Here is a 26,456-nt window from a genome sequence, read left to right on the forward strand (position 1 = left end):
CCCTTTTTGATCGTCAGGTTTCCAAATTTATCATGAAGTCAAAACATAATTATGCCTAAAATAAATATTGTTAAAATTAAATTTTATCTCACAAGAAATTCAATTTTTTTTTTTCAAACAAGAAATTGAAATGTTAGGTATTTTAATTTCCTTATCCAAACAAGTTATTTAGAAAATGAATGGAATTTAATTGCATGCAATTCAAATGTAAATCATTTAAATTTCTAAGCATTGTTGAAATGCTCCATCCAAACACAAGGTAAAGTCTATAAATCATTTGCTATCACATTAAAAATTATTAAAAAATTCAAATAAAATAAAAGAATATAAAACTTGAGAGGGTCACATCAAACCTATGATAAAATTTATACTCTACGAAATATGGGCAAATTATATCTATTATAAAAAAATCTAAATAATACATTGAGGTAAAACATTAAACCACTTATATTATTTTCTATGAATAAAAGTTAAATTAACTAACTTATCAACATAATTTCCTTTATGAAAAATATGAGAGACTTTGAAATGCAAGCACTGATATCATCTTACTCTAAAATTTCCAAAAACTCATTTTTTGACAAAAAACATACTAAAAAAATTACTATTCAATCAAAATATATAAAAATTCTCCCTTCAAACATGTTCCATAACATAAATAAAATTTTAAAGCATATTTATTGATCAACACTAATTATGATTTTTTTTTTAATTAACGTTGACGTAGCTACTTTTTTAGTCTGTGTTAGTGAAAGTTCTTTTTATTTAGTAAAATTATTTTTTAATTGTTATAAGTTATATTTATCCATCAATATTATTAGGAATTCTTTTTCGTTTAACATTGCTAAAATTATTTTCTTTATTGATGTAAGCTAGATATATTTCTTACTCAATATAAAAAGTTGTTATTTGTTTGGTTAACGCAAACTTGTTTTTTTCTGTTAACATCTATTACGATAATTTTTTTGTTGCAATTTGTTGAAATTAATTTTCAATAAATTCCATCATAGTTATTTTTCATCAAATAACATCTATTTTGACTATTCTAAAAAATTAACCTTATCTAATATTAGCAAATATAATAGAGATTAACATTAGTAAAAAAAAACCTGCTAAACAATTAATATTAAATGAAAAATTAGAATTAAAGGAAAAATAGCTTAAACGTAACTAATTAAAAAGATGATTGATTGATATTTTTGTTATTAGATATTTTTTAATACTAAATTTTTATATTTAATCATAATCAATACATTCTATAACTTATACTTAAAAACTATACAAATTTAGTGTAATTCAATTTTATTGAAATTGTGAAATTCCTAATCAAAATACTAAGTTTAGTCGTTCTTCTTCACTTGATATTTATAATGTTGGATGGAGCTTCTAAAGTATTTTGTGGGGGTACATCACCAACTCCACGGGGGCATAAAAAGTAAAAGGTGAGAGTCTATATCGAAAATGGAGGGTATATTTAGCAATAGCCATGCCATATTGGATAAGGGCCTGGTAAGTAGACACTTTCCTCTTACTTGCACAAACATGTCTTTTTGTTTAATATTTAAAGTAATTTTTTTGGGTATCAGAGTACTAGCACAAGTAAACTACAAGATGAAAATAAAGGAACAAAAATAGATAATAGACAACGAATATAATTTATTCAAGAAAAGGAAAAATTACATATCATTCTCTCTGTTCCCAAGGAGAAAACAATGACAACCTCTCTCTTGGAAATAGGAAAAAATTAATACAAGGAGAACCTTAAAAGAGAAACTAACCTTCTCTCTTCGAGGAGAAACTAATATTCTCTCTTAATTATTCTCTCAAGCAAATAAAGCAAAAAGGAATAGAAAACCAGAGACTTTGGAATGATTTCCTAAGAAAACACTGGACTCCTTTTATAACATTAAAAGTAAGCCCCAAAGTAAGTTCCCATCGATGTGGGACTTCTTTTCTCACAATCTCCCACTTGAAGATTTTGATGAATTAATCAAATCTTCACACCATGCTTTATTCTCTGCCTTCGTGTTGCTTGTTCTTCTTATAGACTTCAGTAGGATCGAATCCCTGTAGACTTTATCGACACATAATTCTGATCCTCCGAAACACAATGCAACACCCGAGGTTCCTTCTAAGGACCTCTTGTCAATACTTCATTGCTCTCCACCAAACCCGCCATGAACCTACTAACCACTCCCATTGCTTGTGCAATGTCTGGTCTTGTACACATCATAGCATTCATAAGGCTGTCCACCACCAATGCACTCGGTACTCGAGACTTCTCCATCCTCTCTGCTTCACTGCTAGGACTCATACGTGAGGAACAATTGATAGAAAGTGGGATCGAAATTGGCTTGCAATCTTGCATGTTGAAGCGTTGCAAGATTATCAGTAAGTATTTCTTCTGAGAAAGCCAAACCTTCCTATCTTTTTTGTCTCGATGAATTTGCATCCCTGAAATCCTTATTTGCTGGTTCCAAGTCCTTCTTCTCATACTCCCTAGCCAATTATGCCTTCAATTCTTGGATTTGAACTTTGTTGGGGCCTACCTCCAACACGTCATCCACATACAACATCAATGGTCTAAACACCCAGTTTGTTGTAACCGAGGCTTATGAAGGAATCAAATCTCTGGTATGAACATCTGAGCTCTCTTTAAACCGTACTGAGATTTGTTCAACCATGCAAACCAAGTTTTCTTGTTCTTTAATGCCTTCTAGTTGGAGCATCATTTCGTTTCTGCTTAACAATAACCTTGTGGGTAGTGGGACCCACAGGTGGTACCCCTTCACATTGTTAGCATAGCCCAAGCACTTAATTTTCCGCAGTTTCAAGCTCTACTCGTGCTTTGGATTCCTTGAACTGGTAACAACAAATTTGACTTTCTCTTGATGTAGTACACCCACAATCTCCTGGAGTAAACTTTGATTCTCCTAGTGATAACTCTGGTGATTCCCTTACATCAGAATAAACTAAGTCTTCTTGTGTTTTCCTTTTTCCTGGTAGTCAAACTAACAATCTGCGATCTATGACTATGTTTGTGGCTTACCACACAGTGCTCATGTAGAGATAAAACAACCTTCTTGAGCCCAAGTAAAAGATTACGTTCTGCATGGATTTGCAAACTTCGAACTGACTTATACCCAAGCTTACGATGTCAAATCAACATCGCTTCTTCTTCACTTGTCGATGCAACCATTGCATTAGCTTCCTGCAACGTATCTCCCAAAAGCACATACACATCTGCCATGATCTTCTGCGCTTTCATGACTTACCAGATCTCTCCTTTTCTTCACAGAATATCTTCGTCCTCCGAGGTATTTGCCATACAACCTTGTGAGGTTGATGCCTCAGAGTTCTTTCCTCCATTCTTCAAATGCCAACAATCTTTCTTCATATGCCCCTTTTGCCACAATGGTAGCATTTGAGATGCTTCTTACTTTGACATCTATCATGAGACTAACTCCCACTAGATCCACGTTCTGTTGATCTACCTCTTGTCATCACCAAAGTTTCTATTTGCCTTGCACTTTCCACCATATCCTCTTTGTTCTTTCGCCTGGATTCTTCTTCAAGAATAGATCCGACAACATCCTCAAAGTGTAGGAGGTCAACAACGTTGTAATTTGTAATGTTGATGACAAGCTGATCATACGAATCAGGTAAACTCTGTAGTAGAAGTTCCGCACGTTCATTTTCAATTATGTTGAAATCTGCCGCTGAAAGTTGGGCAAACAACGTATTTAGATTGTTGATGTGGTCTGTCACCAATGTAGACTCACTCATTCGAAGAGTATAGAGTTTTCTCTTCAAGAATATTCTTGTGTGAAGTGACATAACCTCGTACAGGCTAGTGAGAGTATCCCAAATCTCCTTCGCTGTAGTCTTCTCCGCAATGCTGGATAAAATTGCATCTACCAATGCTAAGTGAAAATTTGCTATAGCATTGTTATCTATTTCCTTCCACTTTTTATCTATAATGTCGTCAGATTTTTCTTCAATTGCTTCTAGACAGTTGTCCTTTCTCAATGAGAAATTTTTCCCATTGAACTTCTCTATCTCGTATCTTGTTGTCATGGCTTTAAAACCGACTTATGCACTTCTCACTATGAATAGTACTGTCTATTGGAACAATGGAAGCAGACCGTGAACCACTGCACCAAGTAATTCCCAGGAAAGAGAGGTGGGTAACTAACGGACACGCTTAAGTACCAAGTCTTTCCTAGCCAGAACTTTCCTAGCCAAAACTTTCCTAGCCAGAACTTTCCTAGACATGCACTTTCACACTACCACACTTTATCCACTATCACAACACTATTCTAATGATAATAGCAGCGAAATATAATTACATGAACCAACAGCTCTGATACCACTGTTGGGTATCAGAGTACTAGCACAAGTACTCACAACTAAAATACAAGATGAAAATAAAGGAACAAAAATAGATAATAGGCAACGAATATAATTTATTCAAGAAAAGGAAAAATTACATATCATTCTCTCTGATCCCAAGGAGAAAACAATGACAATCTCTCTCTTGGAAATAGGAAAAATTAATACAAGGAGAACCTTAAAGGAGAAACTAACCTTCTCTCTTAGAGGAGAAACTAATATTCTCTCTTAATTATTCTCTTAAGCAAATAAAGCAAAAAGGAATAGAAAAATAGAGACATTGGGATGATTTCTTAAGGAAACACTGGACTCCTTTTATAACATTAAAAGTAAGCCTCAAAGTAAGTTCCCATCAATGTGTGACTTCTTTTCTCAGAATTTTTAATTGAACGTGATAATAAAATATTTGCAGTAAAAAAGTTAAATAAAATTTTCTCATAAAAAAATTATACATCATTTTTTTTCAATCATTTGTAAGTTTTCCCAAAATTTAAATCAATTAAGTTTCCTTGGTATGAGAAATTAGAACTATGATCATAGATTATGCATTATATTTCATGATATTTGAATGATAAAAATAAATAAAAATTTATGTAGTTTATTTATTTGGTTATGTAACTAGTAACTTCTAATTTTAGTTAATACAATTTGTTTATATGTCTCATTTTTGCAACTTTTGTTTCCGCGAATATATATATATATATATATATATATATATATATATATATATATATATATATATATATATATATATATATATATATATATTCACCAAAGTTCCACATCGAGTAATATGAAGAAGATAGTAGCAGAAAAATACTATAAAAGTAAAGAGTTGGTTTTAGAGTTGTCACAACAACTCAATAGGTCTCTTGGGTGTATGAGGGGCTTGGGTAGTTGTGTGTGATTGGAAGGTTTGCAATTTTTGCCAGAAAAATTGCACTATGAAGGGTTTACAATTTTGGTCCACAAACATTGTACTATGAAGGGTTTGCAGTTTTGGTCCATAAAAAATTGTATGAAGGTTTGCAATTTTTGCCAGAAAAATTGCACTTGGGTGATAATATACTTCTTGTTGAGTGGTTGTGGATGTAGGCCTTGAGGTGTCGAACCACGTTAAATTTCCTGTGTGCTTTTATTTATTTTTCTACTCTTATTTGTGGGTGTGCTTCCGCTTGAAGATATTATTATTTTTAGTGTGTGATTTCCCAACAGTGGTATCAGAGTTGAGGTTCTGACCAAGGGTTTCTAATCAAGGGAGGAAGAGGAGCAGTTTGACATACTGACTAGTATCAACGTCCTTTGAAGAGAGTGGAGTTCATGTGTGGTGAGATGCTCCCAGATCTACGAAGGAGGTTGCAAATGGTGCTCATATGGCCTAATGAGTGATGTACCATGGAGATCTGATCCGTGTGAGTCATGGTTTGCGACATGTGCATGGAGAAAGTGCTCTACGGCTTACAAATCTGCGTTGTTGTGTCTAGTAGACTGCGATGTTTGATAATGTTGGATCTGCATGGTGAGTGTGGAGCTCGAAATTTCCAATGGTGGTGTTTTGCATGACTCACGCGATGCTTCGTCAACAGGGTTGCGTCGTTGTGTTGTGGCAGTGTCGTGGCTTGACCAAGGTGGCGTTATGATGGATTCCCCTTTAGTATTAGTGAATTGTTAGTGACAATGATGTGAAAGTTGCCGACAACAAGTCTGATGTGCAAGGCGGTGATGGTCGATGATGGGGAAAGATTGTCATCGTCAGTGAGTCCGTGCAGATGACCAGTGACAAGAGTGGTTCAAACAGATCTGTTGGATCACTAGTAGCAAGAGTGGTTCAAGCATATCTGTTGGTGGTGTGTCAAATGTTTGTTCCATAGCATGTGAGACTTTTGGTGAAGGGAGGATATGTTGGTTCTCAAGTGGGTATTCACCAAAGTCCCACATCGAGTAATATGAAGAAGAGAGTAGCAGAAAAATACTATAAAAGTAAAGAGTTGGTTTTAGAGTTGTCACCACAACTCAATAGGTCTCTTGGGTGTATGAGGGGCTTGGGTAGTTGTGTGTGGTTGGAAGGTTTGCAATTTTTGCCAGAAAAATTACACTATGAAGGGTTTACAATTTTGGTCCACAAAAATTATACTATGAAGGGTTTGCAGTTTTGGTCCATAAAAAATTGTATGAAGGTTTGCAATTTTTACCAGAAAAATTGTACTTGAGTGATAATATACTTCTTGTTGAGTGGTTGTGGATGTAGGCCTTGAGGTGCCAAACCACATTAAATTTTCTGTGTACTTTTATTTATTTTTCTACTCTTATTTGTGGGTGTACTTCCGCTTGAAGAAATTATTATTTTTAGTACGTGATTTCTCAATAAAATATATATATATATATATATATATATATATATATATATATATGTATATATATTATATATATATATATATAATATACATATGTATATGTATATATACATATGTATATATGTATATATACATATATACATATATATATATATATATATATATATATATATATATATATATATATATATATATATATCCTTCGTGATGTACAAATTTATTTTAAAGTAGCATAGTCACAGGTACTCGGTGATGTTGGTAGAAAATGAGATAAATTTATTGACATTTTACTGTCCCTCGCTCTGATCAACATTTCATTTTTATTCTTGAGAAACACGGTTAAAATATTCAATATCTTTGATTTTTTTAAAAAAATCATTTATACTGAAAATGGGTATTTTTTGTGTAATTAAACTAAAGGTATGTACACAACATAATTTTATAGAGGTAATCAATAAAAAGAATGTGAAGGCTATAGAGGTTATGAAAAATACAAGACCTATTTAAAACTTCGGTATTTTCAATTAGGTTTGATTAAGGTGCATGAATAATGTGCGTTGGATAAACTTAGCTTTTATAAGTTAGTGACAATTTATAAAATTTATAAGCTAGTTGAAGGTTGCTATGACATGAAAGTTTACAAATGAGTAAAGTGAATTGAAAGGTTAATTAATAAGTTAATTCATATATATAAAATGACAAAATAAATACATATTTAATTATCTAAAGTAAAGTGAAAATTTAAATAAATAATAAGTGTGAAAATGACTAAGTAGTTTTCAAAATAAAGTACAAAGTAGTCAATAAAATAAACTCACTAACAAATAAAAACTAATTTCTAATTTAGCATAATATTTTTAGGTCATTAATATCTTGAAATCTCTTCATTTAATTAAATATTGTTTTTCATTTAGTTATAGTTACAATAAAATAATATTTAAATATAATAATTGTGATTTTTTTAAGTATTTAAATTTAAGTCCGACAATATCAAAGTCAAAATCAAACTAAATTAAAAGTTAAGAAATGGTTGGGAATCTAAATTTTATATTGAATAAAAATAATAATAATATAAAAATGAAGATTTATAAATTTATTACTTTAAAGTTTTTAAAATTTTGAATTATAATTGATGTTGATTCTTCCTTTATTTTTTTTATAAGGATTTGAGGTAAGCGTGTGTATCCTTAAATACGAGAAGGGATAACAAGACCTATTATCTGAAATTATTTTTACAATAATAAAACTAGCAACATTATACAAATTATGGGTTGAAGCATTATTATATATAAAAATTTTCATAATTAGTAAAAAAAAAGGACATACGATGAAAATTTTAGAAGGATTGGTAAAAAAATTCCTCAATAAAATCACAAAGGCTACATGTTTAGAAAGATTAGAATTGAAATTGATTTATATGAGTACATTTATTGTACAAATATATTTTTGTAATGAATATAGGTATTGTTGGTTGGAAGACATTGAGAGAGATTGTTATAGGGTATTCTTGAGAGGGGGCCAAGTGTCTGTTCAATTCACATAAATGAAATTAGTTGAGAAAATTTAGAAGTTTTTGACGAAAGAAGCGTGTATCTTCTATATCCATACATTATGATTGCCAAGTCACTCTAGCACGACAAAATAAGCTTTATTACTATCTTTACTTCAAAATATATAGTTGTAATTTTGACTACTTCAAAATGTTTTAATATAATTGCTGTTTACATTTTTGTTAATGTAGTATTTGTTTTTTTTCTTCTTAATATAAACAAATTGTTTTTCTTTCTTATTTAAAATAATGTGTTTATGAAAAATGTGATATTAATAAATTTTTTTAAATAAGCTATTTTAGAAATGTGTATAAACTTTATTTTACAGTTATTACGATAGAATTACTAATAAAAAAAAGAGATATTTCGTATCTCTAAATATTTAAAAAAAAATTACTTTATATTTAACTCTATGATAGTATATTTAATTAATTATTTATTAAATTTATTTATGTATTGAATACTTGGAATTTTTATATTTTCTAAATTGAGTCAGTATTATTTAATATTTTTTTTATTTGTATGATTCTTCATATTACTTACGTGTTTTCACGTGTTAAAAAATTTATTTTCCAACATATTTCTAATAAGAATAATAAAAATACTTATTTTATATTGATAGTAATATCATACTTATATTCATTAAAATGATAGAAACTTATTGAAAAATATAAATATTTAATATTCAATAAATAATAAATAATAAAAAATTAGTAAGTGTTAATTAAAAATATTTAAATTTATCTACAAATTAAAACTTAATCAAAATTAAAAGATTATAATTACAATGAATTATGATGAATTCTATGTTTGAAAGATGGAAATAATTAAAAAAAAGTGAAAATAAAATGATAGGAATAAAATAATAATAATAATAATAATAAAATAGAAGAAGATGGAATTATACTACAATAGATAAAATAAATAAGATACAAAAATTTGTAGATTATGAAAGAAAATTAGTGAAGTAGATAATTATGCAAGTACCTAGGAAACACTAAATCATACCCCTAAATTATGTAAGGTAAAAAAATAAATTGACTATCTTCTTATAGCGCGAAGCTATTATTATTGAGAAAAAAAAAATACTGAGAAGGAATGAGAATAAGCCAATTTGATATTTTAAAAACTAAACATTTTGTAATTAGATTAGATATCTCCTCAAAACTGGGTTGGAAAAGTGATAATAAATTTTTGTTAGTTTTGCTAACAGTATTAATTTTGTTATTTACTATATGCGAGACATCCTATCCTGAAAAATGGGTTAGAAAAGTGATTATATATATATATATATATATATATATATATATATATATATATATATATATATATATATATATATATATATATATTTCAATATATTAAAAATAAAATTTTTGCATTAAATTTTAACAAAATTTAATATGAATAATTATAATGATATGAGATTATAATTTAGTGGTGAAATTAATAAAAATTATTAATAATATGTAATAAACATTATATTTATATAATTTGATTTATATATAGAGAGAGATAGATAGAGACAAAATAAATCTGTTCATCTATAGAAAAAAAAATGAAATTGTGTTTATGAAAGTAAAGTGTAATCACATGTTTGTTACTAAAAATTAATTTGTGGAAGACTCGCGAACTACGTGCTCATGTATGGTTCATAATCATAAAATGATAGCGACCGCATAAAATAATATAGTTTTTGGTTCGTAATGTAGGTGACAATAAATTCAATGCATTTATATTGATCCTGACCAAAGAAATTTCATAAAAAAAAACTCATATTTAAAAAAAAATATATATGATGAATAGTGAAATGTTTATATATAATTTTAAAAAAATAATCTTAAATATTGGCTAGTTTAACTTTTGCGTGGTCTATCCTTTTCTTTCTCAGTCAAACTTTATACTTTCTAAGAGACTACATATTACTCACTTTCTGGTCGTAATTACAAGTTCACATCGCTTGAAGAAAATATTTCTAGAATATAAAATTGTCATCTTAGAGAGCACCCAGTTTCTCCTCATTTTTAATACATTTACCACTGTAATTTACTATTGTATCATAAATTCTAATTTGCTCCCTTTATTGTAAAACAAAAATTTCTATCCCTCCCATTATTTTTTTCTCAGGAAAAGAAATACATTACCTATTTAACTTTTACCTAGTAAATGAAAAACCAGTAATCAATAGAACTTATCAAATAATAATTTAGTGCTAACTTTCTTTCTCCTTTCACTCTCTGTATATTTGAGACATTCTTCAGAAATAAAAAGTTTACTCGATCTCTTCAAAATATTATAAAGCTCCATTCGGTAAGTTTCATTGGTCTTAATTATTTTTTTAAGAGACTGCAACTAATTTTAAAATTAGTTGATGTTAAATATTATTATAAACTTTTACATTTTTATCATTCTAATTCCAATGTCCATTCATCATTTATTATATCACTCTTCTTAATTCACTCCTGTTAACATTTTATTATTAATTAAAATTTATTAGAATTTATAAATTCATAATATTAAAAAGTACATTTTAAATAAATTCATAAAATCATTTCATAAAATAGACTTTACACATATTTATATATTATAAAATTATTTTATCTTTGATGATATTTTGATCATATAAGAAGGTAAAATAAAACATATAATTTATAAAAAAACTGATTACAAAGACTTTGGCTAAAATACATATCTATTGACTATGATTTGCGCGGTAATCATTTGGATATTGTTAAAGGATACAGAGGATGCCAAATATTTGATGGAGGCTAATACATCACATACTTCTCACGTAATAATAATTTGGCAACACCAAAGAAAGTAGTAAAAAGGTAATAAAAAAAAAAAAAAAAAAACCATCCAAATGAAGAGCAGGACGTACTACGTGGGACTTTGGAGTCCCTCATTTGGCCTCCGCCAAATCGTGGCGGATATGGTTGAGAAGCACCGGAATGACCACATCGGGGGCGCTCAGCTGCGGCAAGTGGCCCTCCGTTGGCATGACCTCCACGATGGTCTTCCCGCCGAGATTCAGCCGCAGATATTCGGCCACCACAACTGGCGCCGCTAAATCCTTGGTGCTCTGAATGATGTGGCAGGGCACGGTGACGAGGCCCAGGATTGGCCTGAGATCGAACTCGAATATGGTCTGCGCCAAACTCAGGGCTATGTCGGGTCGCATGTTGAATAGGGTTCGGCTGAACTCTTGCACCGCCACCGATTCCATGTCGCCGCCTATCACCAAAGGAGCGAACCCTGAACACCAGGCTTTGTAATTGGATCGGATACCATCGTAGAGCTGCTTCAGATCTTCTGGCTGAAACCCTCCAAAGTATTCCGAATCATTCAGAAACCTTTGCAAAGGAAAAAAGTTAGAAGTTAGTGTTATGTGATAGAAAGGTGGTTTAGGTTTATGGATTACCTTGGAGAGGCAGAGACGAGGATGAGCTTAGTGAAGAGATGAGGGTGGGAGATGGAAGCGAGGAGACCCACCATAGCGGAAAGAGAGTGACCAACGAAGATGCAAGATTTCACCTCAAGCTCTTCAAAAATTGCCAGTAAATCATACGCAAACCCATGGATTGTGTAATATCGGTCAAAGTCGAAGTATTCTGGATTCGTGGTACCAGCTCCCATGTTGTCGTATAGAATCACGCGGTAATCATCAACCAGGTGTGGTACCAGGTGCTTCCACACAGATTGGTCCGTGCCAAACCCATGAGCCAGAACCACGATTTCATTCCCCCTCCCAACTATTCTCACGTTATGAGCCTCTTCCACGATACCCATTGGTGTACAACTATATTTTCTTTTGGGATTGTGATTCTTGGGTTTGCTCACTAAGTATTCCCTTCATAGCCATGGTTCCGTTATTCAAGAGTGGGGTCGAATTTATGGTGCTTGACGTTGTACAGATGATGCCAAAACCCAACTTGCATAACAAAAATTATAGATTTATACTTCTTTCTATGTGGTGTACATTCGTTCTACCCCTTGCTATCTATTTATTTTTTTTATATCGCAACACATTGGTTAAATTAGTCTCATCATTTGGTTAAACTGGTATAATTGTCGGTTAAATCTTATTTGAAACATATTCCAATATTACATAATCGAAAGAACTTCTGAAATCTCCGTGATATCAACCTTGTCATTACATAAAGAATCAATTATTAATATATTTATGAATGTGTAATTGTTGGTTAAATAAAAGTTTAATAGTTAGTTAAATATTTTTTTTTATACATTATGTCTTGTACCATATGGAAACAATATAACTACTAAGCCTAGTGCAACAGAAGTGAATAAACATGATAGAGGTATATGAGATCCTCAAACTTTTTTTTTTCAAAAACATATGACGTGGTTAAATCGGTATAATGTTTTAATTAAATTAATGCAGTTGCTAGTTAAAGTTCATATAAATATAAATGAGTATATAATTAGTGACTAACTATTTTTGTTTCTAAAATAAGTTTATAATTTAGAATTTTCTTGTAGTATAATAAATATATTAATATATGAACTTAAACATTATAAGAAGTTATTCATACCGTCGCTCTAATAAAAAAGAAGAATTTATCTATACCACAATTTAATATAACAGAAAAAATAAGAATGAGTCTAATTGAGAGTCTTTTCATTAATTATTGAAAAGAAATAAAGATATATACTTTATATATGTTCTAGTTCAGAATCTCTATACCTCGTAGCTATAACAATTGACGTTTAGTATTTTAGAATAATTCCACTTACATGGTAAAGTAGTGCAAGGAAATTTTGTATTTTAGTAATTAGCATAAGAGTGGTTTGACAAAGACAGAGAATAAGTTCGTCGCAGAAGATTCAGTGCAGTTCCTTGAGCCTCAGATTAACATTTTGGATCCATGCTGGCACTTACTCGAATATAGTCAAACGTACAGAATAGAATGTTGGGCAAGTGTTGTTTTCTTCATGGTATCAGTCATGGTTGTTTTTACATGCAATAAAGGTTTTAATGTGAATTATTTAAACCATATATTTGGTTCTTATAACGAGTACGACGATCACTTAGGTTAAATCACTATAAAGAATTAATTATGATTAGGAAGAATTCATGAGAAACGTGTTTGATTTTTATAAAAGTAATTTATGGATTTCACAATTTTGAACTTGTTTTCATAATTTGTTTGTATAAATTAATAAACATTCATTTTAAATAAGTGTTGTCATCAAATTTTAAATTGCTGTAGAGTCTGAGTTTTAAGGTGAATTTTCTGAATTGCGATATTACGAGGACACCTTTTTCATATATGGAAATGGTGGAGATCCTAGAAGGTATGCAATAACGGTAGAGAACAAGATTAGAGAAACACGACAGAAAGATGGGAAATTGTAGGGGATGAAATGGAATAATATTTGCAAACCAAAATAGGAGGGGTAGTTTAGATATTAAAAACTTAATGTATATATATTCTTAATGTATAATATTACTTTGTTGTTTTCTTAAACTTACATATCATAATTTTTGTTAAAAATTAATTATTTTTTATCATGAAATTTTCAAGTAAAATTGGATTTCGTTTTTATCATAAATTTTGTATTAATTTCATCTTTATTGTTTTCGAATTAATGTTTGACATCCTCAACAATCAACAACGTTATATTGTTCATTATGTGACAAACAACCTTTTTTTTTTTTCTTTCCAACTTTTACATCTCAAAACATTATTCCATTTTATTCTATTGTACAACCACATCTACTACATTAACCTAACAACACTAGTTATCCATTCATTAATAAAAGTGTGAAGATAAAATCAATACAAATTTTATGACAAAAATGAAATATAATTTGATTTAAAGATTTAAAAACTAGCACTACAAAAAAACACTGATTACTGACGATCATATTCCATCCGTAAAGCACAATATCTGTTAGTAATGTAGTTTTACCAACAATTTCGACGGGCAAGATTCTATCGGTAAAAAGTCAATCTATAATATTTATGGTGAATATATGTTTGTCGGTAATTACCGACGATAATCATCCATCGGTAAAGGTTATCGAAGGAAAATTCCATCGATAAATCCTTCAAAAATGATCTTATCAAAATGTTGTCTTGCGTACATTACCTACGGATATATCTGTCGGTAACTTCTCTAAACATTACCGACGGATATATCCATCGGTAAATCCTTCGATAACTAACACGAGACTGCAGAATCATTTGTAACATCTAATTTACCACACCAATTCAACACGATTAGACCTGCCAATTCAACATAATCAGACATGTCAATTTAGTACAAACCTGCATATTTAAAAACCACACATATAGACTACATAAAAAATGATCCATCAGTAAAGTTCACAATAAATATCCGTCGATAAATTCATAAAAAGCAAAATTTATCACGGATTTATATCCATCGAAAATTATCCGTCAGTAATAATCAATTTTTTTGTAGTGTAGAAACATAATTAATTACTTTTTAATGTATTATTTCCTCAAACAAACAATATAAATATTTTGAATTGTTATTTACTTTTTATGACTTAGACACCATATTGAAATTAAAGAATATATCCATAAATAGTAAATGAGAAAAATAAATGGGAAGAAGAACATCAATATCCTTCTTTACTTTTCTCCTTTTTCTCCTATCCTTTTCTTTTAAATTTCTCTTCTTTTTACAAATTTGTAAAATATTTGAATACTTCTAGTTCATTTTCAAATGTAGTTTCTAAATATGCTTTTTACATCTTAAAATTATTTTTTTGAAATAAATTAAAAATGCCCAAATTGATTATGAAAGGTAATAGAAAAACACCTCTTTTTTCTTTTTTTTGGAGTTTAGGAATTTCTTTCCTATATCTAGTAAGAATACACGTGAGAGAGCACGACCAAATCTGAAGAATCTGAAACTATATAGTAACTTCTTGTAAAGTGGTTTAGTAGTTCAATCCTTGCGGTAGACATTTTACAGTGTTCCAAAATCAGTAGTTGTTCTGCTGCAAAAGATGATTCATGATAGGGAAAATCATACAAAAAGATCAGTTTTGTTTTTCTTAAACCAAGAACGTTGATCAATATTCGATACCTAGTTTCTTGTTATACTGAATTATATTTCAAAAGTTTGACTCTTTTCAAATTAGTTTTATCCCAGTTATATACTGCATAAACCAAGTTAATAAAGCTGAAAATAGTGGTTGTAACTTGAAAAAAAAATTAGAAGATGTTTGTGGTGTGGGACAGATAGACAAAGGTCGAACACAAACATGATACTTTTATATTTAAATTTAAAAATACGTGTTTGGTAGAGATTAATTGTGCAGTCGCACATTTTTATTAAATATATTTAAAAAATTATTATTATTATTTGATATTATAAAAGTTTCTAAACAATTTTATTTTATTTCTTCAAAATTATTATTAAAATAAAATATATAATAATATTAGTGAAAATACATGTGTCATGCACATATATGTTAACTTTTCTTTATAATAACAATAAAAAATAATAAAATAATAAAATTACTATTATTATTATTATTATTATTATTATTATTATTATTAGTGAAAATATATAAGTTAGTGTTCACTTCTTTATATAATTATTTTATTTTTATTTAAAAGATAAAATTAAAAGATAAATTTGATCACAAAAAAAATAAATCCATTTATATACAGTATGTGCGCTAGATGAATTTGTGTTAGCTTTTTCTTTATGATAATAAACATTAAATATAAATAATTTATGTACTTTTATTATAATTTTATTTATTTCATAGCAAATTTTTAATTAAAAAATGGTTAATAAAAAAATAATAAATTAAAAAAATCACTTAAAGGATAAAATTGATATAATAATTATTTTAATTTAAAATAATACAAAAGGAATTCATAAATAGGTATTCATGACATGTGTGTTAACTTGTCTTTATGATAATAAAACATAGTAAAATATTATCGTTGGTATGATTATAATTATAAACTTACATATAAATAACTTTTATAACTCTGTTGTAAATAATTTGAATTTATTTTGCTGTTAATTTTTTAATTAAAAATAAACAAATTTAAAAAAATATCAAAATAAAAAAAATTCACTTAAAGACAAAATTAATAAATAATTATTTTAATTTAAATAAATTTTATTTAAAGGATAAGATTCGAAAATAAATATGGACAAAAAAAAATTCCTTTTTTATATACAGTTGTAGATATATTTTATGACTTTCTAATTATTATTTAAAAATAATCACCAAAACTAAATTTTATTGAATGGTGTATATTTTTCAGGGAATTTATTTATTTTTTATTAAAACGGTCTATGTAAATTTGGATTCATGTTCATTAGACGAAATCATTAATTTTTTTTTAAATGCACCAAACAACTTTTAGTTTGAAATTAGTTTTTAGGTTAAAAAAAATAACAAATAGTTTCTCCTTTTTTTAAAGTTCTTATTTTTCAATTTTTTTAAAAATTAATCTTAAATAATTAAATAACATTTTCAAACACATCCTTAACTTAAGAACTTACATTGAAGCCGCCGTAATTAATTTATTTAAGAAAGTGGTTTTATCGGTGAATAAGAACAATTGTAAGACCCACTTTAATTTTGTCCTAAAATTTAAAGGTCTCTCTTAGTCACTTGGGCCTAAGGCTGGCCCATAGGGCATCCCAAAACCCCTAAACCAGCCTTACCCTCTCATGTTCTGCCCATTTTGTAAAATCAACCATCTTACTCCTCTTTTCCCCTCAAAAACAGTGCTCTACTAGGGCTCGAAGCTTATTCAGATTCAAGTCAGCTCAACCTCATTCTCTGCTCCACCTCTTGAGTATGCTCTTGAAGCTGTTGGGTTCATTACCATAGGTGCCTATGCTTTCCACTAGCATCTGTCCAGGTGAGGGAAGTTAGGATTTTTCATGCTTTTATAAATAATGTGTCTTTTTTTTGTTTCTATTGGGTGCTCTTGATAATTTGATGTGCTTTTGATGGTGTGAAAATAATCGGTGTATTGTTTCTGGATGGATTTTTGGCTTTGCATGCGTGAGAGCAGGTGAGATCTGCTATGCTCACCTAAGCGAGCTGTTTCTCACCCAAACGGGAAGCTTTTGCCTAAGCGAGGAGTTCTCGCCTAAGCTAGGAGTTCTCGCCTAAGCGAGAATGGCAGTAACTCGCCCCCTTTTAGTTTCGAGTGCTCGCCTGAGCGAAGGCCTCTCGCTTGAGCGAGATGGGCTAGCTTGAGCGAGAACTCGAAATACTCTCTGTTTTCAATCTCGCTTAAGCGAAAGTTTTTCGCTTGAACGAGAGACCCTGTTGCCTGAGCGAGAACTCCTTAGCTTAAGCGAGATTGACAGTTGTTAAATGCTTGTATGCTCCCATGATTGATTTGTTTATTCTTTTAAAGCATGAAATATGATGCCAACGTTTTATACAACGTGCTTGTGTTTTCTTAAATTGTTGTTGTTTGGGATTTTGTGTTTTTACGCGTTGAAACCATTAAAAAGCTGTCAGTTTAGCTTAAGCGAGGGATTTTAGCTCAAGCGAGATCAGTCTCGCTTAAGCGAGAATTTCTAGCTTAAGCGAGACCAGTCTAGCTTAAGCGAGATCAGTCTAGCTTAAGCGAGAATTGCTGCAGAATTTTAATTCCTTACTTTAACTTGAACTTGTGGATTGATTCAATTACTTTTAAAAGCATGAATTGGGCGAATGGGTATGAGTAGAATGGTTTATGGTCTGTGATTGATAAGTTTAACATGACCTTGGCATGTGACTTGTATGAGATGGTTGGTAATTAAAGTGGCATGGTGTCGGTATGAATTACACTTCTATATTCATGAATTGGGAAGGATGATTTGGAATGGATTCAACATGGAACATGTACGAGGATGAATTATAAAGGTTGGCATGAGATTTATAAGCATGATAAATATTACTGTTTGTTTGAATATGTATAGTATGTGGTCAGTACGTAATTCCTTGGAATCTCTAGGTGAGATTTCAGGGTCGTGCTTCAGTGGTCGGGACGTAATTTCATGGCCCTTGTTAGTGGGTGTCCATGGTGGTGCCCCATCTATATAATTTGGTAAGGATTCAAGGTAAGGATTGCATCCTGAGACTCTAAGGAGTTAGTTAGTCTCACTTAGAGTGGACTGACTCTTGTGGTGAGAGTAGCAGGAGGTATGAAACTCATTAAGGGCTAACCTTGTGTGTGGGGGATTGATTCATTGTAACACTTGTAACACATAGCTCGGGGGTGAGCAGCTCCGGGGTGAGAAGAGGTATCCACCACAAGTGCAAGCATCCGTTGAATCCGACCAGGTTATATGTATCCGGATGAGTCGAGTCGAGTCTTAGTGTATTGATTGGAAGGTCATAACATGCTTGGATGATGTATGCATATTGGACTGTGAAAGTATATCTTATTGCATGATAAAATCTTTTTGGCTCTAGCTTACCCTTGCTTGTTTGATTGCCTTGTATGTTGTTCTTCTACCTTTGCGATGATCATCAATTTATTGATGGGAGCAGATGCGAGAGGTACTCGAGGTCAACAGGGAAGAGATGATTCCGCTGCATAGTCTACCTGGGCTGGACTTCATGTTTTATTTGGGCTTTTCTTTAGGGCTAAGGCCCGTGTATTGTATTACTCTTAAGGCTTTATTTCGAATACCGGCTATCTCTTACTCCTTTTGGGTTGTAGGTTTTGTAGTGAGCTTTAGTATTTTCTTTTAAGTACCTTGGATAACTGTAAGGAGTGACTTTATACTCCGCAACTTGACTCTTTATATTATCTGGTGTAAGATTTCATTTAATTATATTATTATTTAAATGGGATGTTACAACAATGAACAACTAAAACTTGTAGGTAATTTTTGTACCACCTCAAACAATCCATGGAAGTACAATTTATACAAATAAGAAAGGTGGAGCAACACCAAAGAGACAGATGAACCAACTAATGTACCAGAAATCTGCTTAATATTGTTAAATTAAACCCTTTAATTAGAAATATGAGAAAGTCAATGAGACATTTACAAAAAAGGAAAAAAAAAAGATTTCCAAATACCTAAATATACAAAACTTATATCTTCATCCACCATGGCTGCTTATTTATGCCAGAGGAAAGACAACATTACTGCCCTGTCAGAATAAAAAATTAAATTACAACTATCACACCTAATAAATAAAAGTATATTAAAAATGTTTAAATTGTAAATATTAAACACTTTTGTCTTATTGGCTGAACCTTTTCCACTGAAAAATTGTCTCCTGGTCTTTATTGAATTTCAACATGAATTCTGTTGTTGAAAGTTTGGTAGTGTACAATGGGTCCCCTCTACGAAATATTATACAAACTTAATATCAACTGTCATATATATATACACTCAACGTCAACATTTATTATATTAATACAACCAAGAGTGTTAACAGCTTATTTCTTTTCTTTTGATATATTCTTTTTATTAAATTTCTTACAAATTATGAATAGACACAAAAAAAAAGTGATAACTGTCATTGACTCCAGACAAAATCATTTTTCCCTTCTTCTTGTGTACATCTTAAAAAACTCCATCTTTAACAAAAGTGCAAAATGGCAAAGACAAGAACGAAGAAGAAAACTTTTTCCACCACCTTATATAACTTTTATTTCCGATATCTATGTTTTTTTTTTTTTTTGGGTTTCATCTCTTTCTTTCACGGCTTTCCCATCCTTGGTTCCGTCTTTTCTCTGCCTCGCGTGACTTGGTGCAGTCCCCCAATCCTATTTCACCTTCTCCACCCAACCATCGATATTCACACTTCAATCATGACAACCATAAACACCAATTCACCCATGTTCGCCCTTATCATTTAAGTCTCATCATGCATGCCCACATAACTTCTCAACAAACCCCATTCAATTATTAATTACACGCCCAAATTAACAACAAAGGTTTTTTTGTTTAAAAAAAAAAAACAATTTTGATTACAGCCTTGCTTTTCTCACGAGAAAGCAAAAACTTTTGATTACAACGCCTGCACCACAATATTATAATTTCATTAATTCAAATTAAAGGAAGTAATAAAGAGAGGCGGTGCAATATAATTAACCTAATCTAATCTTAGAAGTAAAATCCAAGCATCATGAGTTTGATAACAAAGCCTCTTCTTCGTCATCATCATCACCAGGGTGACTTGCATGAAGCTCCTTTATCCATTCAAACGTTCGACGACGTGACGTAACCTTCTTTCCCTGCTTTTGCCTCTGCTTCTTCAACTCTACCACTTTTTCTTTCGCGGCGTGCCCTGTACTTTCTGTCTTGTTGCTACTTTTACCACCACCGTTACCACCTTTTATCATGACCATGTTGTTCGGTTGCACTGTTTGGAATGAACAATCACAACCACTCAATAGACCACCGCCTTTGCCCACTAACTGTTTCAAAACACCATCATTGCCCTTCTTCCTGTTACTCCTCTTCACACTTTTCGCACTGTTGTTGCTGCTGCTGTTGCTACTACTGTTGCGACTGACACAGTTTGATCTGTTGCGAACCTTCAGGTCTTGCAATTCTATCTCGGGAGCAGGGACCACACCCAGACGGAAAATTCCCCATGCTGACGTTGATTTTCTACCTGGGTTACCCAGGCTTGACAATTGTGTTGGGGTGGGTGCCCTTAACTGAGGCTTTGGACTTGGGTGCATGTGAAACTGGTTTCGAATTCTGGGCTTTGTTCTCAGAGGTACTGTAGTAACAGTTTTTGTGGTGGTGATGGTACTGGAGCTAGTGGTGCTGGTTGATGAGTTTTGACTTCTAAGACTACTGCTTCTGCTGCTGCTACTGCTACTGTTACTCGGAAAATCCAAGGATTCGTTGATAAAGTGCTTACCATAATGTGGTTGAGATTGTGATAGTGTGGCTAATAACCCAGCCTCGGAGCTGAACGAGACACGCAATGGGAGGATTTGGCCTTTGAAGAAAACTTCATCCGCCACACACATTTCGGGTTGTTTGGAGAAGGGAGCACCGCAGGAGCGGAAATTGAATTCCTCTTGCGTTGCTTGGTTGACAGCAGAGCCTTGTTCTTGGTGTCTCGGTTGGTCGTTGAGGTTGATTGGAAGATCGGAAAGTGACAATGCTTCTTCTTCTTCTTGATCTTGATCTTCCTCTTCCTCTTCTTGGATAGGGTTCCATTTTCCTTGGACGATGTCTGAGGTGGCCATTTAGGAAGGAACAGGCTTGGTTGGAAAGGTGGAAGGTGTCGGGGAAGTTGAGGAAGGACGAATTAATGGGGTTAAGGTTTTTGATAGGGTAAAGGTATTTGAACAGAGTGAGGAGGGTGTGGGTGTGGGTGACAGAGTGACACGGACATTTAGAATATAAAAAGAGGTAAAGGAGAGTGTGGTGCCCAGCATTAAAGTAAGAAATGAAATGGGGCATTGTAGCCATCACGTAAGCGACCCGAGCAAATAGGAGAAACACACTTGTTTGGTTTGGACACATATACCACAAAAGACACAGCCAATAAGCTCCTCAGACATCATTAAAAAACAATATTATGTTAAATTAAACCAGTTTGTTGCTGCTTTTGAAGAGCTTGATTGTGTTAATTTAGCTGGGGTGAGGAAAGGAAGTGTGAGTTTTTGGGCCTGAGAATTGGCAGTGGTAGAGAGAGGACCTCTCTATGTATGGGTCTAGTGTATAGCGGGGCTTTAAAGGGTATATATTGTTGTGGAAATGAAGGTCTAGTAATATTGTTTTAGTCGAAGTGAAGTGCGGGTGAGGACCACTGCGCAGTCTGGCATATAATTTGAAATTGAATTATACAAAGAGTTCAAACATGAAGCCACTACGTACAGTTCTACATTGTCTTAAAAACAAAAACATGAGGGTAGGTATTCCTTTAAGGTACAAACTCATCCAAGAAAAATACAGATCCAGAGAAAAATAAAGGGCAAAAAAGATTTCACAAGTTGTGACCACAGATTGTAACAAAAATGAAGTCCTATTATTCAAATTTCAAATAGCAGATAAGAATTGACTTATCGTACTCAATTCATATTTCAAGAAAATTAAATACATAATCCAAAATTCAATTTAATAAAATCAATTAAATATATTAAAACATATATGAAGGTTTATAATCATAGAAACTCAATTTCCAACCAATGAACTAATAACAAAATTAGAACATTTTTTTAAATATACTAATCAATCTTTTGTTTGTTATCCAATTACATAAATTTCTTATGTACCAAGAATTTGCTTACAAGTCACAAAAATCATGGGGAGTTGCATATCATTTTTCGTAATTTTTTTTTTAAATTTACTATTTAATCATTTTTTTATCATCATATGGGATGTAAATATTATATACCACGAATTTGATTATAAGTTACTAAAATGTACCCTTATTGTTTGCACAAGGTGGCTGCCTTGAAGAAAATAATACGTCAAATCATATCTCAATCTTAAGTGAGGAACAATGAACAAATGAGTGGGGAACTGCATATTACTTTTCTACATTTTTTAAAATATACTAATTAATCTTTTGTTTGTTATCCAATTACATAAATTTCTTATGTACCAAGAGTTTGCTTACAAGTCACAAAAATCATGGGGATTTGCGTATCATTTTTCGTACAAATTTTTAAAATTTACTACTTAATATTTTTTTAACATCCTATGGGATGTAAATATTATATACCAAGACTTTGATTATAAGTTACAAAAAATCTACTCTTATTTTTTGCATAAGGTGGTTGGCTTGAAGAAAAAAAACAAGTCAAATCATATCTCAATCTAAGTGGAGAATAATGAACAAATGAGTACGGAAATGTAATTTTTGTATAAATTTGTTAAAATTACCCGCTATGTACCACAAATTTGATTATAAGTTAAAAAAATGTACCCTTACTGTTTGCACTAGGTGGCTGACTTGAGGAAAAAAAACAAGTCAAATCAGATCTCAATCTAATTGGAAAACAATGAACAAATGAGTGTGGAACTGTATATTACTTTTTGTACAATTTTTTTAAATATACTAATCAATCTTTTGTTTGTTATCCAGTAGCTTATATTTCTTATGTACCACGAATTTGCTTACAAGTCACAAAAATCATTCAGAGTTGCGTATCATTTTTTGTACAAATTTTCTAAAATTACTTTTTAGTCTTTTTTTTATCATTCTATGGGATATACCTGTTATGTACCACAAATTTGATTATAAGTCACAAAAATGTACCCTTATTGTTTGCACCAGGTGGTTAGCTTGAGGAAAAAAACAGGTCAAATCATATCTCAATTTTAAGTGGGGAACAATAAACAATTGAGTGGGGAACTGCATATTACTTTTCTACATTTTTTAAAATATACTAATCAATCTTTTGTTTGTTATCCAATTAGATAAATTTCTTATTACCAAGAATTTTCTTACAAGTCACAAAAACCATGTGGATTTGCGTATCATTTTTCATACAAATTTTTAAAATTTACTACTTAATAATTTTTTTATCATCCTATGGGATGTAAATATTATATACCAAGAATTTGATTATAAGTTACAAAAAATCTACTCTTATTATTTGCACAAGGTGGCTCTTGAAGAAAAAAAACAAGTCAAATCAGATCTTAATCTAAGTGGGGAATAATAAACAAATGAGTGGGGAACTGTAATTTTTGTACAAATTTGTTAAAATTACCCGCTATTTACCACAAATTTGACTATAAGTTAAAAAAATATACCCTTACTGTTTGCACTAGGTGGCTGACTTGAGGAAAAAACAGGTCAAATCAGATCTCAATCTAATTGGAAAACAATGAACAAATGAGTGTGGAACTGTATATTACTTTTTGTACAATTTTTTTAAATATACTAATCAATCTTTTGTTTGTTATTCAGTGGCTTATATTTCTTATGTACCACGAATTTGCTTACAAGTCACAAAAATCATGGGGAGTTGCGTACTATTTTTCGTAAAAAATTTTAAATTTAACTTTTTAATCTTTTTTTTTTTATCATCCTATGAGATGTACCTATTATGTACCAAAAATTTGATTAGAAGTTACAAAAACTACCACTATTGTTTGTACTAGGTTGCTGGCTTAAGGAAAAAAAAAACAGGTCAAATGAGATCTCAATATTACTGGGAACTGCATATTACTTTTTGTACATTTATTTAAATATACAAATCAATCTTTTATTTGTATATTTATTATTTAATCTTTTTTATCATCCTATGGGATGTACTGTTATGTACTACGAATTTGATTATAAGTTACAAAAATCTACCCTTATTGTTTGTATTAGATGGTTGGCTTGGAAAAAAAGTCAAATTAGATCTCAATCTAAGTGGGAAACAATGAACAAATAAGTTGGAAACTGCATATTACATTCTGTACAGTTTTTTTATATATACTAATCAATATTTTGTTTGTTATCTAATGACATATATATCTTATGTACCATGAATTTGCTTACAAGTCACAAAAACCATGAGAAGCTGCATATTATTTTTTGTACAAATTTTTAATATTTAATGTTTAATCTTTTTTGTATCATCCTATGGGATATAAATATTATGTACCACGAATTTAATTATAAGTTACAAAAATATATCCTTATTGTTTGCACTAGGTGGCTGGCTTGAAGAAAAAAATATGTCAAATCATATCTTAATCTAAGTGGGCATTAATGAACAAATGAGTAGGGAACTGCATATTAATCTTTGTATAATTTTTTAAATATATTAATCAATCTTTTGTTTGTTATCCAATGACAAATATGCCTTATGTACAACGAATTTGCTTACAAATCACAAAAAGCATGCGGAGCTGCGTATTATTTTTCGTACAAATTTTTAAAATTTACTATTTAATTTTTTTTTTTATCATCCTATGGGATGTATCTGTGATGTACCTCGAATTTGAATATAAGTTAGAAAAATATACTCTTATTGTTTATACTAGGTGGCTGACTTGAAGAAAAAAAACAGGTCAAATCATATCTCAATCTAAGTGGGGAACGATGAACAAAAATAAGTGAGGAACTGCATATTACTTTTTGTACAATTTTTTTAAATATACAAATAAATATTTTGTTTGTCATCCAATGGCATATATTTCTTATGTACCACGAATTTGCTTACAAGTCACAAAAATCATAGGAAGCTACATTTTTTTTGCACAATTTTTTAAAATTTACTATTTAATTTTTTTTCATCCTATGGGATGTAATGTTATGTAGCACGAATTTGATTATATGTTACAAAAATCTACCCTTATTGTTTGTACTAGATGACTGGCTTGAAAAAAAAAACGAGTTAAATCAGATCTCAATCTAAGTGGGAAACAATGAACAAATGAGTAGGAAACTGCATATTACTTTTTGCACAATTTTTTTAAATATACTAATCAATATTTTGTTTGTTATCCAATGACATATATTATGTACCATCAATTTTCTTACAAGTCTAAAAATCATGGGAAGTTGCATATTATTTTTTGTGCAAATTTTAAAATTTACTATTTAATCTTTTTTTATCATCCTATGGAATGGGATGTACATGTTATGTACCACGAATTTGATTATAAGTTACTAAAATATACCCTTATTGTTTGCACTACATGGCTGACTTGGAGAAAAAAACAGGCCAAATCGAATCTTAATTTAAGTGGGGAACAATGAACAAATGAGTGGGGAACTGCATGTTACTTTTTGTACAATCTTTTTAAATATATTAATCAACCTTTTGTTTGTTATACAATGACATATATTTCTTATGTACCATGAATTTGCTTATCAGTCATGAAAACCATGGTGAGTTGCGTATTATTTTTCGTACAAATTTTTAAAATTTACTATTTAATATTTTTTTATCATCCTATGTGATGCACCTATTATGTATATGGATGTCAAAAAAATTTGTACTCGCGAGTATCCGCGGATAAAACCTCGCAACGGGTAGGAAACAGATATTAAAAATGGACACCCATTACCCGTGTGTACAGGTATTTTTGATACCCGCATGTTAACAGGTCAGTACAGGTATTATATATTATCTGTACCCGTGGATACCCGCACTCGTTAAACTTTAATTTACAAAAATATCCTCATATATATTGTCAGGTTTTACAGAGGGGGTTTCACTGGGGAGAATAACACCAATGAGATCTGAGCCTAACC

The 26,456-nt window shown here is 30.8% G+C and overlaps 2 protein-coding genes across 2 annotated transcripts; both read right to left on the minus strand.

The window, feature by feature from the left end:
• Window positions 1–10,970: 10,970 nt before the first annotated feature.
• Window positions 10,971–12,183, minus strand: LOC114176725 (karrikin insensitive 2 receptor CA-like). The gene is made up of 2 exons (XM_028061859.2): window positions 11,718–12,183; window positions 10,971–11,649 (listed from the first exon to the last, which is right to left on the minus strand). The coding sequence occupies exons 1-2, from the start codon at window positions 12,083–12,085 to the stop codon at window positions 11,199–11,201; spliced, it is 819 nt and encodes a 272-aa protein (XP_027917660.2). The 5' UTR covers window positions 12,086–12,183; the 3' UTR covers window positions 10,971–11,198.
• A 7,987-nt stretch (window positions 12,184–20,170) lies between these two features.
• LOC114175490 (uncharacterized) lies at window positions 20,171–22,002 on the minus strand. Its single transcript, XM_028060246.2, has one exon. The coding sequence runs from the start codon at window positions 21,493–21,495 to the stop codon at window positions 20,413–20,415; it is 1,083 nt and encodes a 360-aa protein (XP_027916047.2). The 5' UTR covers window positions 21,496–22,002; the 3' UTR covers window positions 20,171–20,412.
• Window positions 22,003–26,456: the final 4,454 nt, after the last annotated feature.

The sequence above is a fragment of the Vigna unguiculata genome, chromosome 3 (assembly GCF_037176805.1).
Source record: "Vigna unguiculata cultivar grain cowpea cultivar isolate G323 ecotype 2 chromosome 3, ASM3717680v1, whole genome shotgun sequence".
NCBI classification, from domain to species: Eukaryota; Viridiplantae; Streptophyta; class Magnoliopsida; order Fabales; family Fabaceae; genus Vigna; species Vigna unguiculata.

Coding starts and splice junctions, on each gene's coding strand:
- LOC114175490 (XM_028060246.2), bottom strand. CDS start 21,495: ATGGCCACCTCAGACATCGTCCAAGGAAAATGGAACCCTATCCAAGAA.
- LOC114176725 (XM_028061859.2), bottom strand. CDS start 12,085: ATGGGTATCGTGGAAGAGGCTCATAACGTGAGAATAGTTGGGAGGGGG. Junction 11,650..11,717: donor CTCGTCTCTGCCTCTCCAAG/GTAATCCATAAA, acceptor TCCTTTGCAAAG/GTTTCTGAATGATTCGGAAT.